Source organism: Thamnophis elegans, chromosome 5 (genome assembly GCF_009769535.1).
Source record: "Thamnophis elegans isolate rThaEle1 chromosome 5, rThaEle1.pri, whole genome shotgun sequence".
Classification (NCBI taxonomy): domain Eukaryota; kingdom Metazoa; phylum Chordata; class Lepidosauria; order Squamata; family Colubridae; genus Thamnophis; species Thamnophis elegans.
This window is the reverse complement of record NC_045545.1, coordinates 58,713,985-58,733,275: the sequence shown is the minus strand read 5'-3', so window position 1 is coordinate 58,733,275 and position 19,291 is coordinate 58,713,985. Positions and strand designations below refer to the sequence as shown.

The 19,291-nt window shown below is 34.4% G+C and overlaps 1 protein-coding gene across 1 annotated transcript; it reads right to left on the bottom strand.

Annotated features, from left to right (window-relative positions):
* Positions 1-9,832: 9,832 nt before the first annotated feature.
* On the bottom strand, positions 9,833-19,016 carry DDX20 (DEAD-box helicase 20). Its single transcript, XM_032218790.1, has 11 exons — positions 18,801-19,016; positions 17,149-17,243; positions 16,412-16,580; positions 15,699-15,813; positions 14,663-14,805; positions 13,880-14,018; positions 13,149-13,207; positions 12,415-12,497; positions 12,015-12,120; positions 11,824-11,925; positions 9,833-11,040 (listed from the first exon to the last, which is right to left on the bottom strand). Exons 1-11 carry the CDS (start codon positions 19,012-19,014, stop codon positions 9,968-9,970), a joined length of 2,298 nt encoding a protein of 765 aa, XP_032074681.1. The 5' UTR covers positions 19,015-19,016; the 3' UTR covers positions 9,833-9,967.
* Between the last annotated feature and the right edge of the window lie 275 nt (positions 19,017-19,291).

Here is a 19,291-nt window from a genome sequence, read left to right as displayed (position 1 = left end):
CATTGGCTTATACAAATAGCTGGAACCATGCATTAGGCTAAACAGGAAATTTTGTTAATCTGTTACTTAACACTGCATGGAAACCACACTGTTAACTGTGCAACTTAAAACCTTTTTTACTGTCTTATAATTTTAAAAAAAATGTTGGAGATTCTGTACGTCCCCAATATAATGAAAAACTCATTATTTTAGTAATCTGAAGGAGGCCTTAATTTGCCATCCAAAATGTCAGTGCCTGGGTTAACCCTAGGGCTATCTGCAGGTGATTGAAAGAAGTCAGGATGGCAACTATGACTATACTGTCTAAGCTGGGGCCCTTTACATAGTTCTTAGGCAAAAAATAAATAAATAGTGAGATCACAGGATAACATACACTATCTGGACATTTTTGTTTTAACTACTCCTGAAGATATTTCTGTTTTAGCGTGTGAAATTATGAACTGACTTTTTTTTAATTTCAGAGTTGCAATTCATTTCTATATATTGAACTCTTACTTAGTAACAACCACCCATATCATATACTGTGATGGGGAGAAAGGTTACTGGGTATTGCCTTGTTTTCATAATTTCACTGGTGATGTTGATGCTGATTCTATTACTTGCAGATATGCTAAGCTTCTAGTCTTTCTTTTTTGATACTAGTACATAATCTAAAGAAATTGATCATGCAACTTACAGAAATGCCTTATTGAATCTCTCCTTTGCTTCATTTAGCTTCACCTTAACAATCAGTTCCTACCTAGGCAATCTGAAGTATATTCCTCCATTCTCTTTAACATATTGTGTTGATTTTTATTCCTATGCAAAGGATAGCTACAGAAATATGAGTTTTGCCCTATATCCAATTCATTTCACCCCATTAGCAGAAATCAGATGTATCTGGTTTGAAATAGCAAATTATGTAAAAATTGGGTTTGGCTCTGTTGAGTTTCAATCTACTCACAGTATAATTTATATTTCTATAGGAAATATTTGGCCCTTTAAATCCCTCCCTTCCATTACAACATACCTTACAAATTTCAATTGCCTCCCCAAAAAGTACAGCAGGAAGCTACACAAAATATAGTAGTAGGCATACATTTGCTGCCTCTGGCCTAGCAATGATATGCAAACCATGGTTTTAAACATAGTTTATGTCATAGTGATGGGTAAACTAAGCTACCATGGCTAGTTTCACAAACCTATTAAAACAAGCCAAAGGATAACTTACATGTTTATCCAACAGAACATTATTATCCAACAATCACTGGTGTTGATATGTATTGTACCATGTATTGTACCAGGTGTTGTGGTGGCACAGTTATTAGAATGCAATATTGAAGCTAACTCTGCCTACTGCCAGGAATTCGATCCTGACCAGCTCAAGGATGATTGAGCTTTCCTTCCTTCCAAGATTGATAAAGGATCCACTTGGGCAAGCTCAAAATCATTTTCAAAATCCTAAAGTTCTAAGTACCAGTATGTGTTCCTGCTATGAAAAATTCAGAATGTTCAGAAAAGTCAGAAATCTGAACCAGATTGGAATATCATGTACAGTTAATTTGTTGAGACTGACTTCAATAGAAATTTAAATACTATTGCATTCTCATAAATGCCAGTTTCTTTTTGTGAAAAAGAGATTGCCACTATTTAGAGATACCAGGTCTCTTTATCAGACAAGATAACTATTTTTCTAAAACTTGGTGACTAGAGGGCAAACTTTGATTCCCTGATATTTTCATGTGACTGCATCACAATGAGTATGTCATGCTAACTCAAAAGTACCCAGACAATTAAGCCAATGAAGATTTGACCTGGTTCACAGACCTGGTTCACTAACATCCATGTCATTCATTATACCTACTGAAATTGCCCTTTTTTAAATTCATGATCAAGACTAATTTTTAGAAGAGGGCCCACAAAAATTGGCCCTTACAGCCACTTCATTTTGGTGTTCATTTTACTATTCATATGTTCCTTACCTATAACTACATGGACAGAGAAAAAAATGGAAGGAATATGTTTGGGCATTATCTGAAGTGGTAAACTTCAATCTCCTTTGGAAGTTGAAATGACATAAAACACAGCTGTCAGCCAGCTAGCCCAAAAATCTCAGGTCATATGCTGTCTGCGCATGCAGAAGAATGAATTGCCTGGAATAGATTACTGGATTGAGTGTCTTGAGAACAGGGCCATTATGTAGCCTACATATCTAATTATAGTAAATGTAGTTTCTTATTTTTCTTATTATCTCACCCAACTAGCGTCAATATATATTGCTCATCTCCATGTGGGAATGGAAAACCTTTTTTGTTAATATGTCAAATGTTTCTAAAACATTCATCTTATTTGACATAATTTATGACTTGTCATGCTCCATCTACCAAAATCATTGCTTTTGAAACTGATTTTAAAAATACAGAAGTATAACTATATTTAATTTTTGTCTACAAAATTCTAAAGGTAGTGATTTTACATTTCATTACAGTATATATTAGTATCTTGCTCTACTGCCATACATCCAAAAAGTATATGCTTCATTTAAAAGTACAGTCGGCACTGGAATTTTGGTCATTAAGCAATGTGGTAGTTAAACAAATTATCATGTGACGGGATCTATTTGTGCAATCTTTTTCCCCACAGTTGTTAAGTGAATAACCTGGTTGTTAAATAAATCCGGCTCCCCCCCCCCCAATTGATTTTGCTGGCCAGAAGTTGGTGGGAAGGTCATAAATCACAATCATGTAACTGCAGGATACTGCAACTAGCTATAAATGCAAACCGGTGGCCAAGTGTTCAAATCATGATTGTGGGTGTCATGCAAAACTCCAAGGATGGGTCATGAGTTGCTTTCTTTCACTACCATGACAACTCCAAACTGTCACTAAATAAATGGTCATAAAAGACTATCTGTAGTTTTCACATACTAACAGGATTTTGTTGGTATCAATGGGCATAATATAAAATTTTCCTTCAGTTGTATTGGGACGAATATACATGGGAATTTCCTTTGGCGTGCTGATAGCATTCCTTTCTTTTTAGAAGAAAAGGAGATGATCTCATTTATATCTATCCTTAAGTACTGATGATGACAAATGAAGGATATACTACATGTATTTGTAAGTGCGACTCTCATATTAAATAATAAGTGCATAACAGTAATTAGATTTTAATGGATCTAAGCTTTTTCCGCCATCAAAATGATTGCCCCACATACTTTACAATTTAGGGAATATCAAATGCATCATGTTTTCAAGAAATAAGATATTATTTTAATTATTTTTGCTGCTATTTTATTATCAATTGAGAAGTAGATACATAGACAAAATGTTAATCTGACCAAAGGCTTTAAGCCTAATTCTTTATTTGACTCATGTTACTGTCACTGACAATTTTTCCTTCTTGTAACCAATTCAAAGTTGATCTAATATAGTAAAGCAGACTTGGCTTTTTCATTAAAGAATATCATTCTATCTTGTGTTTCAATTTTTCCAACTAAATTCCACTTTTCTTTTCACAATTACAAACTGATTGTGTAAATGCCTGTTTGGAACATAAGAACACTGAATTTAATATAGCCAGTTAATATAATACAGTTAAGGGAAATAACTGTTAGAATTGCATCTCCCATCCAAAAAATAAGGATTGCAAAAAGCAATAAAAGAGAAAAACTTTAACAGTCTGATTAATATTTCTTACATGGCCAGAATTTTTTCTAGAGGGTTTTTTTATAACTATGTTTTTAAATGTGTTCAACTGGTGATTGATTTGCTTCTCCTAGGTAGATGCTTTGAATTAGTTCATAATTAAATTACTGTTCATGTCCATCTCACAAATCAAACGGTTACTCTGTAACCAGGTTTTCAATAGCAATAACCATATTTAAATGCCACGTCAAAACTGAGAAACTTCTATACCAGCTAAGACTATAATCCTCTATATGTCCATTTAAGACTCATTGAGCACCATTGAGCTTCTTTTAGATTAAATGTGATTAGGATCGTGCTATATGTAATTGTACGGATCAGAAATGTTGAATCCTGCCCATGCAGCCAATTACAAGTTGCGCTACTTCTAGTGTCAATATTTTTTTAAATATCACTGCTACTCTAGTTCAGCGATCACTTTAAAAATAATAAAAGCATTTACAGTAAAATATGAGATCCCATCATACATACATGATTGTTGGTTGAGGGTTGTTGTTTCCGCCGTGTCCCCCCCTGCCCGCCCCCAAAATCAGTTAATGATTGAAGCTAAGATGCTCAGTAACGTTAACCCTTAAATCTGACATTTGTTTAAATAAGTACTAGAGGTCTGTACTTGATCCTCGGGAATATTTGAATGCAGTGCTATGAATGAATACTACCAAGGTGCCAGAGTGTATCAATAAAGCTACATTAAAGTCCATGAGGTGTCAAATTTCAGAAATGAACATTGCTAAATCAAAAAGGGAACAACTTTATCTTCATGTCCAGAGAATTGACAGTGAAATTGAAACATCCATTGTGTTTACATTGTGAAATGTAAAGTTCAAGAAGCAGAGTCAGATTTAATGCTAATTTGGCAAAGAATTCTTTTAATAATTTGTTATGGGGCCAAATGTTCAATACCTTTCAGTGGTCTTGGTTGCAGTCAATAAATTCTTAATTTGATCATATGCATGTATGTGCACATTGCTTTTTCTTTTTTTAAAAGCGCTAATCACATTACATTATATAGAAATGCAGATGAAAGATTATAATCTGTATATCTTTTCCTAAATTACTGTTGCAACCATGGCTGGAGGTCCAGCAGCTCCGTAGTCCAATAAAATACACTACAGAATGTGTGCAATGGTATATTTTTGATAAATCAGTGAGACATTACAATGCAATTATGTTTGCATTAGAGGTTTTACGTTGTTACCAGACTTTTATCTCAATTGTATTATTTCCTATTTTCATACTCTAAAATGGGCTTTGCTTACTACAAAACATCATACCCAAGACAAACGTACTGTACAAAACTGCAGATAGATTCATTTGACAAAACTTTCTAAAGGATTCTTAGTTTCTTGTTGTCTTTTTTTGGAACTGTAGTGCTTATGTTGAAACTTGTATATCATTTACAGTACTGTGTCTTGTGTCACTGCTGTACCTGATGTATCCATTCTGGATTAAATGAATTATGTGCCACAAAATATTCAACTCTTGCGGAACACTTTTTTAACTGATGTCATCTTTTTGATTAAATCATCTACTCTACTCCAAGATAACATACATCACAATCGTAACTTTGCCAGATTTGATCAAAAATCTATCTAGTTTGGTTTTTTACTTCCAATATAGACAATTACATTGTTCCAAGAAATTTGTAGCAGATTTTATGTGAAAGCAGTAAGCAGTATTCAATAGCATTTTGTAGGTAGATACACTATTTAGTCGTTACAGCTAATAAATTTTGATAAATAAATCTTGTTCAATCCTAAAGCCATCTTCTAGCAATGACTTATATAAAACTCAAAACATTTGATATGAAATATATTTATCAGTAATACATGTCCTCATTTAATGCCATTTAATGTTTTGGGTGATTTAATTCTAGTATTATGAACATTACAGAAAAGCTCTTGATATTTTATCAAGATTATACATTGTACAAACCTGCGCCTGCTTCTTCACAAATTGTATGAACTTTAGTACGGCATACTTCTAAATCAAAATGGCAATATTCTTAATATTCTTATAAGGTGGTATAACAATTCCCGAAGATTGTAAATAGGATTGCAGTCTTGTCTCCTCCTCCCCAAAATTATATTTAATTAAAGATGGAGAAGAGAGAAGCTGATAAAGAGAAATACAGTATATCATGGTTACAATAGTTGCACAATGAAAATGAAGTCTGCATTTTTAGTAGAAAATGTTCTACTTTAATTGTTTTCTATACTGTGTTGAAACTCCAAATGCTGAAGGAACAGAACAGTACAATTTATTTTTAACTCTTATCCTCCACATAACCTTACATTCATAACTGTAGAACAGAAAAGTTAATCTAGCTGTTTTTAATTCTGAGAACATCTTAAATTCAAAATAATCTTATGGACCCAGCTTTTAATTTTAGATTTAAAACTATAGTGTTGAAAATATTGGAAAGTACATATCTAATAATTAACAATTGTTCAATGTTTGGCTTTACTTTGTACCTTAATTAAAAAATATTCATATGCTAACAGAAGTGTTAAAGACAAACTTCAAAGTTCCAAAGGAAAAAAAAGAAGAGCCTAACACAGGCAAAACTGAAATGTGTCGATTCTCAAACTGCTAATGAATGAGGTATGAATTATTTCTAATTACTAAATAAAGATAAATTACTAAAGATAGGACTGGTATATATTCTTTTTGTACATTGTAAGTCATTTTTACAACCAGGCAGCATTATTTTGTAAAAGTAATTATAGGTTAACAGGGTAAAAAGTATGCTTCTAGGTTAAAGATCTGTTGAAATGGCACTCCAGTTGATTATTAGCACAGCAGCCTTTGAAAATACCATCATGCTAGATGAAATCAAGATATATCTGGTTCCCTATGGCAAAGTCAAGCCTAAAGATAATGGAAATTGAACAGTAGGTCATACTTGTTGCAAGTTTCAGAGATTGGATTGATTTTTAATGAAGCACTTTACCTGTGCTTCATTTTACTCTTTACATTTCAAGAGGATTTTGAACAAAGTTTAGCAGTGGTCAGAATTCTTTCTCTTATTTTCTGGAATTTTGGCAGTTAAATAAAATATAACATCACCTCTTTATGCTTTTTTAAATATCCTGTTACAATCTGGGCACCAATTATTTCTCTTAGCTTGCTTATGTTGCTCATGTAGAAAAGCAACTATGTGGAAAATTTATTATTCTGGGCTGTGCCATGTGGTCTGAAGATCAGAGGCATACCAATAATTAAGCATGTTTAGAATTATCCACGTTAAAAAAAAATAACAGGAAACTCCATATAAAGACTACAGTACTGGGAAAGATGAAAAGGAATTTAAAAATCCTGCATGCAAAACCTTGTCTGATGAGGAATGCAAAAACCTGGAAAAACCTTTACCCACCATAAATATTACAATGAAATAGCAGCAGGCTTTATTCTTGTGAACACATAATGCTCAGTAAGTATGATACTCCATGCGCATATATAAATCATGATGAAAGTTATTCATTTGAATGACATGATTACTTCTATATATGTAAAACAACACACAGCAGAAAATCAGGTCCTTGTACAAAGGAAAATCATGAGAGTTCTAACATAACAACTAATTGTATTGAGTAAAAGCAAAGGAAGGAGAAGAGTATATGTCTAAAGATTCTACACAGGTTGATAAGCAACAAGGAGACAAGATTCTCTAGGTAGTAGAATTTATTTTTTGCACCTTTGAGTCAGCAATCACTCCTGGCAACTTCCTGGACTAGTGCTTGCGATTTTCTTGGAAAGATTTCAGAAATGGTTTGCCATTGTCTGCTTCCTAGGGCTGAAAGAATAATTGCCCCAAGGTCACCCAACTGGCTTTGGGCATAAGGCGGCATTAGAACTCAAGACTCCTAGTTTCTAGCCTGTTGCTTTAACTACAGCACCAAACTGGCTCTTATACCAGAACTTAAGACATCTACCCAACTCAGTTTCAATTATGAGATGCTAGATATAAAACAACTGAAACAAAGCAGGGAAATTAGTTTTGGAGCTAATTTGATAATTTCACTTCTGATTAAAGTTTTTGCTTATGTGTAGGACAACAAACTCTAGAAAACACACTTATGTATAACACACACAAGAAAAATGTTGTTCCATCAATAGGATTTTGAAAATTAGAGCCCATGTAGCAGATTGACTAGATCTACTAAAAGTTCACTGAATGAATTTGAATCACACATTATCTCAGGTTCACTCAATGTATAACTTCTTTACAAGTAAAATTGGAGATATCAATACAAGTATTATATTGGCAAATAAGATAAAATAAATACATTAATGTATGGGTGTTCTTTTTAAATATAGAAATTTATATTTCATGTGGTTTTCAGCAACAAAATGGACAGGACTACATATACTAGCAGTGTCAATAGCACCACCTATTGAACACTGTAATGAGAGGAATCTTAAATGTTTTATCGAAGACTAGATCATGCATAAAAGCTATTATCTGAAAAGAATGCATTCTAAAATCCTTTAAATGGTTTAAGAACATTATAAAATCTAGACTAAACCTTTATATTTCTCTAGCCAACTAGGCTTTGTTCTGTTGTCCCTACTATTTTCTTATAAACATTTAATAATAGCAAATTGGGGAAACTAAGGAGAAAAAACGGCATTCTGGTCTATGGAACTTTATGACCAATCAAAAATCTTTCAAATGTGCTTTTCAAATAATGAATTTTTTTTTTTAGGATAGGAATATGTCTCAAACCCATCTTTCACACTTTTGGAAAAGCACTGTGATTGTATCCAAAAAGTTTGAAGAAAACTACAAAAAATAATGGTCATTTAAGAGGCAGGCATCCAAGAATAAACATTTCAAATTTGAACTGTAACTATAAGTACAAAATTAATAAATACATTAAAAAGTAAAGGTGCAAACACCACCCCTCATTTTATGCCTTTCAAAGTCTTGATATTTGTCAGGTGCCTACCAGGATGATCCTAACCTGAATTTGAATATTTCTATATAAAAGCATGATTAAAATTAATAACATTTTATCCAAATTCAACTCAATGGTTTGGTTTTATCAATATAATCAAAAAGTTCATGAAAATACACAAAGGCAGTAGATCCTATGGGCCTATTTATCACACTTATTTCATAAGTCAATACAAAACCATGATCAACTGTTGTAATTCCTGTTCCAAGGTCTGCCTGTTCCTCTGTAAGCTATTATTGATGACCCAATTCTTTAATTTATTAGTCATGTGTTTTGCATAAATTTTAGCTGTAATGTGAAATCAGACTAATCTATCTATAGTTTGATTGGTGGATACAATCACCTTTCTTTCATATTTGGATCACTACGCTTGTATTCCAACCCTGGGAAAGTTGGCCATAGAAATTTATGTTATTAGAGTTTAGCCAAATAGACTTCCACTACTAGATATTGGCTTTTAATAAATCACCAACAATATGGTGTTCTCCAGGGGCTCAATTTCTTTTAAGGAGATAAAGGGCTAGACTTGCTAGAGAATAGTGTCACACAAGTTTTAGATTTAATTGGAGAAATAACGGGAGTCGGATGAGAAGCAAACAATCTACAATGATTCTCCAATTCCTCTCTGGATATTCTAACTTCTAAGATGTAATCTTTACCCATTTATCCCATTCCATCTATCCCATTCCGATTCTTTACCCATTTAACCCATTCCAGAACAATGTTGTATCTTTAAAATGTAGTTATGATAGTTTTGATGCTTAGGAGGAAAATAATTATAGAAAAATGTAAACAATGTTGTAACCATTAAGAGGTTAATTGTACTGATAAATGTTGCAAAAATGGTAACTCACTTATAATCTTTTCTTTGATTTCTGCATTTTAACTGTACTTTTTTGTTTATTCTAAGTATTAGTTAGATTTTATTATTTTCAGGATTGTAATAATTTTTTTAAAAAGTCTATGGCAATGAAGAGAGTGCCATAGAATTGTATGATATCATGTCTTCTTGTGCTTTACAAGTTTATATTCCCTTTCTCTTGGCTCCCCACTATCTAGTTTTTTTTCTGAATGTTCCCTTGACCAGGATCTTTTTGCTCAGTCTCCCAAGGTCTCCTCCACATACCATTCCATGGATTGATTCATAAAGATAACATGGCAATAGCTACTAACAAAATGACATTATTTCTTGTCCAGTTTATTAGCAAAATGGTTTCATTGAAATGTATACAAAATAAGACACATCAAATGAGTACACTTAAGATATCTAAACATAAAGTATAGTTTAGGTATGACGAGAGACACATATTACTTTTAATATTACCGATCTTTCTTCAACAATTCTTCCAGGTAGATTGCATTAGCATGATATGCAGTCAGCATGTTTAATGGTCTCTGATATTTTTGGTAGTATAAATGAGAAGCTTCAATATAATGATTCCGCCATGCCCGGTAATATCTTCTCCAGTATTCATCAGGAGTTAAATTCTCATTGTGAGGCAAAGAAGCACTTTTCCTTTGGGATGCCTCTTCTGCAAGTTCAGTTTTCATTTGGTGAATGGAGTGATAGTGGTCACGCTTGATCTGTTTACTCTGTTTCACATTTCCTTTCATCTTCTTTTGGACCAGAAAAGTGTCTTGCTTCTGTTCAAGGGCAGGACTGAACTGCTGAGGATGTATCCGGTCATTTGACAGTATACTATTATTTGTTTGCTGTATATCTGAAGAGGTCTTGATGCAGGATTGATTCTCTTGGCTACATATGGATGATTGAGAACTACAAGAAATGCTATCATCATCAGATTCCCCAGACAATGCCCCAGTTGTTGCGTCCATGTACTTACTGGATTCCATTCCTACTAAATCTGAAGAATCTAACTGTTTATCTTGCTTTCTGGGATTTGCGTAAGTTCTTATAATCTCTACATCTCTCTCCAATCCTTCCTTAATGAAATATTCATAATCCTCAATAAAATCAACCATGCTCCATAAGCAGACAGAATCCTGGTTCTTAAAAGAAGACAGGCAAGGGATTTTAGGAAGCATGTTCCTTAAACTTTCTTTGTCCACCTGTTCGTTATTGTGCACAGCAGTTTCACAATCAGATTCTACTTGGTATTTTTCCAGTGGGATATTGTCATGTTTATTTCTATTCACTGTTGTTTTAGCATGCTCTGTTCTATTTTTAAGAAGCTTATGTTTTGGCTTGGCTACTGGACAGTTATCAGAAACAATCATCTCTGTACTAGCACTTATTGTTGGGGGTTGCCTTGTCCCTTCTGGCCTTTTAGTTGGCAACAGACCTGTATGAGCAGATGCATTGGGATATGGGACAGCAGTGACTTCTACATGTCCTCCTTCAAAATGTTCCAGCAGCTCTGGTGGCAAAGTTTCTTCAAGGAAAAGAAAAACAAAATCAGCCATGGGTGACTGAATCAGCTGATAACATATCACAACTTCAATGTTTACATTATTTAAAATCTTATGTTTTTATTTTTCAGACTCCACTATATTAAAGTGAAAAAATCAGGATCTGGAAACACAAAACTTAAATGAAGCATGTTTTAAATACAAGACATAGCAGACATATTTTTAATTGTTACAAGTATTCATTTTAAAATGAGGAAAGATAAACAAAAGCATTACCAGAAACTAAATGATTGTACCCAGTGCTATAGAACAAATACAATGGAATCTCAAAGTGCAGGCTAATGAATTTGGATATCTTTTCTTCTGACATCCATAAGAAAATAGTCTCCATCTTCCAGTAAGTGTAACCAACTGCTAAACATAACTTAGAATTTCTACCTTGTTTTAAACCATTTCCAAACATACTTGTAGTAGATAAAGTGAACTGCTTCCTCACCACCAATACAAAATGTTCAAAGTGTTCATGATAAGGAATAATAAATATTATTTAATTATTTGTAACATGTACTGAAGTTCATGTGAAATGTATAACTCCAGTAATTCCTCCTTTAAAAAAACCCTTTCATTAAATATTAGGATTCTGAATAAGACTATGAATGCACAATTAAGTGTACAATAGTGCACAATTAAGTGTACAATAGTACACAATTACTGTCTAAATGTGATCATCTCTGGAACACCATTTTCAAAGGCTTAAATTCAAAAGGCTTAAATTCATAAAATTATGGTCATGTACAGGATCTTACCTGGTAAAGAAAGAAGCTGAAGATTACATTTTTGTGCAATTTTCATCATCATATTTTCTTCCTCTCCACGACAGCAGTATGTCACAGCTAATCCTAAAGTTCCTACAATAAAGCAGAGATTAAGATCAGTTGGGCAAAACCGTTGTTCCATTTTGCTTCCACAAAACAGTTGAGTGATAAAGAGTGTTTACCAAAGCGTCCAGCTCTACCAATCCGATGCATATATGTTTCCCAATCCAAAGGCACATCTAAGTTAACAACTAGATTCACCTTTTCAGCATCAATTCCACGGGAAGTCTGAAAGAAAAGAGACAGCAAAGTGTTTGTAAGTAGAAACTAACCCAAGCAAATTAGAAAAGTTATCTTTTTAGACTTCTTTTCCCACATTACAAAGTCATAAAGGAAAAGCAATGCAAATTCTTAATAGCTTGGGTCAAATGCAAGTGTTCCAGTTCAAAAAGAGTGTTCTTAATATAACAGCCTACACTGTTATAAGCATATGCTTATAAAAGTTCTACTGAGGACAGCAGGCAGAATTAGTTTTGTATTAAGTAATTTTATTAGCTATATAAAACGAATTAGAAAACTAACCAAATCTGTAGAAATTAACACTCTGCAATGAAACTGCTTCAGCTTAGCCATGGCATCAAGTCGCTGGTTCTGATTCATACTGCCTAGAAAAACAAAGATAAATAAGTAATGAAAACGAAAAGTGAAGGAAATGCATGAACTCTACTAGCTGAATTCTTAAGAAAACTGGCTGACCTTAAACCTGAAGAAAACAGTAACATGTTAGTCATCAGCAACTTTAAATAAATTTATACTTAACTATCTGGCAAGAACTTTTTGGTAAGAATGCTGAGAGCAGAATTTAATGTATAACATTTAAAGTATATCTTAGAAACAAACCTGATAAGACTATATAAATGTGTTAGAAGTGAGGACCATGGTCACCTAGCTGGTTTTGTGCCTGAGATGGGACTAAAGCGGAGTCTCCCAGTTTCTAGCAATGATGCCTTAACCAGTAGATTTCTATTTCACAATGGAATTTCCAGTCACTGGGTTCCTTTTAACACTTTCCACATGCTCAAATCTGCACCCATCTCAGGAACAGACAGTCCAGGAATAGTGGGAAGAGCACAGGGCAAATGATAGTACTACTGAAAACTACATTAACAGTACAATATAATTCAATACCACTTAAAGATATACTGTTTTATTTACTCAGGAGGAAAACTTACTGAATTTGCATGCATGTACTTTTAAAAATAACGATTTTTATGTACACAATACTCAACAAAACAACAACAAATCTACAAGCTTACCTGAAATACACTCAGCAGGAAAACCTTTGGACGACAATATATCAGCCAAGTGTTGAGCTCTTTAAGACATAAAAATAAAACGTCAGAAAGAGACTTCTATATGTACATGTGTTTTTCCTCTGTTGTAATAGTTTTCTTTTCCAGTTATTAAAACTGCCTTATATGTGGCAGAAACAAAGGGGCTACTTCCATAAAACCATATTGCTTTTTATGAAGATATAACACTGTGAAAAAAATTTCCTCTCATAGCTTATTCTGCTCTATTAGTAATAAACTCTTGATTTTTAAAAATTTATTAAAAGGAGGTTGATTCTTAAAATGGGCAGGTTTTTTTTAGAAAAGAATATTGACTCTTATGCAATGTGCTTAATTTTTAATGATCAAACATCTCAGTTCTATAAATTAACGTGCCCAATGGTCTTAACTATATACTTCCTGAGGGTGTGGATGCTTTGAAAATGATTGGAAGGCTTGATTCCACCACACAATCTCTACGCTATGCTTATTGAGACAGGTCTGAAAAAATGTGGGTTGCTTTATTGAATAGGAGGAATACTGTGCATGGGGGAGGGCCAAAACACTTCCAAACACTTTTAAGCAAAATCCTAAGCCTTTTATTTTACCTCAAAATTATATATATTTGACATTCATTTAATGCACATGACTCCCAATCCCCCCAAATTTTTCTTTGAACTTTTTCAGATTTAAAAACAAAACAAAATTCAGAATACCGGCTATGTAGATTTGAGAAAACCAAAGCCTGGTTGAAAGGTATTTTCCTGAAGAGCTCCTGTAAATGCTCAGCCTTCTCCTCAAAGGTCTTATGAGGTAATGGGTAAGAATTCACAACTTTGTAGTACTGCTTCAATCCTAACCAAAACAGAATAGGCTTATATATCATATGGAAAATCAAAAATGCCTTGAGAAAGAAACATATTTAACAATTAATACATTTGCACCACAGTATGTGGTTATAGCCTGTCCGGCTTGCTGCCATCTTTTCTTTTGGATCTTTGGCCTGCCACACCTTCTATTATTCTATTATGCATTTTCTATTGTGGAAAAATGGGAGGGGGGATTGTAAGGAGTTACATACTATGTAGCCATAACAAAATTCTTTCTAGAAAGCCAAGGTCATCCTTTGTCTCTGCACCTCTGCACTTGACCAGAATTGGATGGGTAGAACTGCCAGCATAGCAGTGGGAGATTGGACCATGTGATGGACTTATGGGTGTGGGGGCAAGATCTTGAACTTTCAACTAGGTGGGGGAAACCAGGAAGCTTTCAGATTTGGGTTTTCCCAGATGTGCCAACATGGCTCTTTTAATAAATTGGAACTTTGAGCAATATTTTGCCTTGGACTATGATTTACTTTTGGATGCTATTTGGAACACTGACAGTTACTACACAAAAGAGCTGAACAGAATATACTGTATAACCTATATGATGCACATTTAATCATAAATTCCATAAATACTGGATTTCTGTAAAAAATAAATAAAAAACTCATTTACCAAGAAGACTTGGGTCAGTAGAATTCAGCTTCACAAAAGTGGGTTCCCTCATGTATTTAGTCAAAGTATTAGCTAAGGATTCAGGATAGGTGGCTGAAACTGCCAACATCTGCTTATTGGCTGGTAGAGAAGAATAAATCCAACTAAGATATGGAAAAAAAGAAAACATTGTTCACAATAAATATGTTGAGGGGGGACACGTGCATATGTATACATATTATTTTCAATTGCTTAAAATACCAATAAGCCATATTGTATGGATAATCCATATAATATGGATATTCATATGGATAATTATATGAATAGCTAGTGCAACGAACAAAAATTAAAATAGTAAACATAAAATAGCTTCACATCAGACACTACTATATGTGCTTCTCCGATTCAAGTAAAGATCTTTAGAACAGAATATTAAAGTAGATCAGCAAGTACTAAGAATTTTTTTAAAAAAAATAATTGAGGAATGACTCTAATGCACCTAAATTTTACCAGTCTTGGTAAGCAAGACAAAGACTGTCAAGATAATGTGCTTAGAGGTAGTATTGATAATTCTTAAACTTTGGCACCAGCTCCTTAGAAAGACAACCCCAAGAATAAGTTATATAACATTATTTATATCATTGACTACCTTTCTAACACGATGCTATTATGTCCAGGAACTAAGAAAATACCCAAATGTGAGATAAGAGGACTGTGAACTCAAAGGCAAGTTTATTTGATAATGGCTTTCATATTGTGGAATATACTGACCCAAGAGATACATGGCTCTAATTCTTTTTGCACCTGAAAGGTCTTTATGTTTCTTTGTTAACTACACAAAATTATTTTTAGGCATTATTAAAATAATTTTTTTCAGTTTACAAATACTTAAAAATCAATAAAGAAATCCCCAGACTACAGAACTTCTGCATTTCCAGGATTGTATTCATACATTTGTTCCAAGCCTATTCACAAATTTCTCAGACCATTATATTTATGCAAACCTTACACATGAAAAAGAAGAAGAAATCATGTGTAACTAACTAACTATACTTACTTTACTTGTTCCTGGAAGCTGCCTTCTTCCAGAAGCTTGTCTGCTTCATCAAGAATGAAAAGACGAATGCTGGATGTATTCAAATAGTCCAGATCTATAAGTTGTTTAATGCGACCTTAATGCAGCAATAAGGAAGAAAAGAGGCACTATCATGTAAATCTATACAGATCAATGAAATACAGTATATATGTAGAAAGACCTTGTTTAACAATCACAAGTTGGACTAGCAGTCTTCACTAACTACAACTGTGCTTATGATCTTACTTCAGCTTTTCTTTATAAACATGTGAAGGTTGTAAATGCAAGGATTGAGTTGCAAACGTAAAGTCAGTTGCTAACAAGAACTAGCTGTACTGTCTCCATAATGTCTACAATATTTTTATTCACTCCTTCACTAGCTTATATATATATCAAGTTTTCACCAGATATTCAACACAACAGATATTACATTCCTTCTCCATGTTTTTATCCCAAAATAATAATAGGACATGGGACAAGTGATGGCAACTAACTAGCATTAACAATCTTCCACAGTTAAACAGTGGAGTTGAACTTGTGTGCACTAGTCCAACACATTAGGTTACCCTAATTATTTTTTTAATCTAACTATTGTTTTCTAAAATATGTGAAAATTAAAGGTTTTTTTATTTCATATAGTTATCCAGCACATGAAATAATGGGATTAAAACATCTCAGATCCAATGTTTCCTTACCAGGTGAGCCTACAGCTATATGACACTTTTTAAGTCTCATTTTATCTTGATTTACAGGAGTTCCTCCAATGAAGACATGACATTCCAAACCTTCCATTTTGATCCCAATAGTTGTAATTACTGCATGTATCTGCACAGCAATCTCTCGGGTAGGTGCCAAGACTAGAATCTGAAACAAATATTAATTCTATAATTAACAGTAAAAAATCAACTGAAATTGAAATTATCTACCTTTCTCAGACCAGCCAATAAATATAATTAAATACTTGGAAAAAATAAAATTAAAAGCAAAGTATCCTCATCACATCACATCAAGTTTAACCCTCTGTGATTCCATGGATTTATCCACATAGTTTTCTTGGCAACAGATAAATTATTTAGCATTGTCTTCTTTTTAACATTTCTTCTACTTCCCAATCTAGCCAACTGTTCTAAAATTTTGGTCCATTTAGGTTTTTGAGATCATCCAAGAACTACTCATCCCAAACACAAACAACCTAGAATAATAATTCTCAGAAGAGATCAGCTAATCAGTACCTGATTCAATTAACTGCACTTATATAGTCAGCTAGAAGCAGACTCATCAGGAATTTTAGATGACAAATAAAGATAATATTACAAATATACTTCTAAACAGCAGCATGCACAACAGCAATATCACTACAGCTGATTGCTGTGTTTGCTTTTGAGATGGAGGTTCCTGTCTCAATTTAAACAGTATATACAGTTGCTCTTACCTGAGTCACTGAGTTTTCCAAGATAAGGGAGTCAAGTGCAATAGTAGAAAACACACAGGTTTTACCTGTGCCTGATTTTGCTTGCACAATAAGGTCTAAAAGACAAAGAAAAATACATGCCAGAAAACATCAATGTTTTGGAAGTCCGAACAAAAAGGTTACTGTATATAAATTAGGACAGTCCTCCTTAATCATTATTTGAGGGTGGGGGTATATCTAAGATTCCTGGAAAGTTTAAACTGTACCAGTTTTCTTTAATAAGTCCAACTAATCTTTTTGTCACATACAAGTAGTCCTTGACTTACAACCATTTGTTTAGTAACCATGCAAAGTGAAAGCAGTGAAAAAAGTGTTTTATGACTGTTTCACAACCATTTTTCACACTTACGACTACTGCAGCATCCCCATAGTCATTTGATCAAAATTCAGACAATTGGCAATTAGCATGTATTTAGATGGTTACAGTGTCCAGGAGTCATGTGATCACTTTTTGTAACCCTCTGACAAATACAATCAAAACCAGATGCACTTAACCCTGTTACTAACTTAACAACTGCAGTGATTAACTTGGCAAGAAAGGTCATATAATGGGGCAAAACTCACTTAAATGTCTTGCATAACAATGGAAAGTTTGAGCTCCGTTGTGGTCGTAAGCCAAGGCCTGCCTGTATTGCTAATGGCAGTGGAATCTCTGGAACCCACAAGAGATATTACTTTCTCTTGAACACATTTGGAAGTACAACACATAAGCAGAAACACAAAAAAACAGTTAAGCTGCATTAAATTCCAATCAATTATCCTTAAAGTGATAGGTAGTCTATGGAGATTGTCAGTCATCCAGGTCATGGTTGCCCCAAAGGTGCTTTTTTCAGAAGGCAACTGGACTTGTTTTTCTCTGAAGATGTTTCGCTTCTCATCCAAAAAGCTTCTTCAGCTCTGACTGGATAGTGGGGAATGGAAGGATGTATAAATTTATATTTATATAAAATTATTTATAGAAATATTTATGATATATTTATATTTTGGACATGTGATGCGACACCCAGAAAAATATGGGATCCTTCACTTAATTCTCCAGGGAAAAATTGAAGGCAAATGAGGTCCAGGCAGAAGAATAACACCATGGCTTCAAAACCTAAGGGACTGGTTTGGACAAAACTCAGCACTTTTTCATGCGGCTGTTGACAAAAATAGGATTGTGCCAACATCATCGCTAACGGCCTATGACGGATATGGCACAAGAAGAATAAGAAAAAGAATATATATTTATAAATCCTTCAATGGAATGGAATGAGATTTATAAATGTATATGAATTATATAAATATAAATTTATATATCCTTCCATTCCCCACCATCCAGTCAGAGCTGAAGAAGCTCTTGGATTAGAAGCGAAATGTCTTCAAAGAAAAACAAGGAAGTCCAGTTGCCGCCTGAAAAAAAAAAAAGCACCTTTGGGTCAAAGTAATAGGCCTGCAAAAAGACGCACGGATCTCTTCCAAAACGTATCACATTTCCCGAGTATTTTTCCATCACGCCAACAGACGGAAGGATACGGACCCACTACGTGCAGACTGAGACCGCAGCACCTGTGTAGCCCGAGGCCTCCTCTCGTTACAGCCCTATTTCTGCAGTCCCGCCTCCCCTCACTCACCTAAACCGCAACGGCCTAGCGGAATAGCTTTGAGCTGCACCGGAGAAGGCCTTAGGAAGCCCGCCGCCTTTAACCCTTCCAGAACCGGAGCTGAAAGAAGCAGCGACCCGAAATCTTCAGGCCCTTCCCGGAGAAGGACATCCCGAGTACGCAACCAGGACTCCGCCATCGAAGGAACCGAATCTGCCGCATCCATCTTGGAGCCGTCCAACATCTCGCGAGAAATCAAGCCGGCGTTGGAAATAAAAAGACGCCCGTCGTCGGTAGGTTGCTGTAGGACGCGCGAATCGTCCAACATCTCGCGAGAAATCAAGCCGGCGTTGGAAATAAAAAGTCGCCAGTCGTCGCTAGGTTGCTGTACGATGCTCGAGCCGTCCAACATCTCGCGAGAAATCAAGCCGGCGTTGGAAATAAAAAGATGCGAGTCGTCGCTAGGTTTCTGTGTAGCACGCGCGCGCCGACCTAACAGGAGAGATGAACGCGTTTGACTT

Excerpts from the sequence above, each read along its gene's own strand:
- DDX20 (XM_032218790.1), bottom strand. The coding sequence starts at position 19,014 with ATGTTGGACGGCTCCAAGATGGATGCGGCAGATTCGGTTCCTTCGATG. Across the intron at positions 15,814-16,411 it reads TATAGCTGTAGGCTCACCTG|GTCGCATTAAACAACTTATA; the intron begins GTAAGGAAACAT and ends TGCTGCATTAAG. Across the intron at positions 12,498-13,148 it reads TCCTGCTGAGTGTATTTCAG|GCAGTATGAATCAGAACCAG; the intron begins GTAAGCTTGTAG and ends TTGTTTTTCTAG.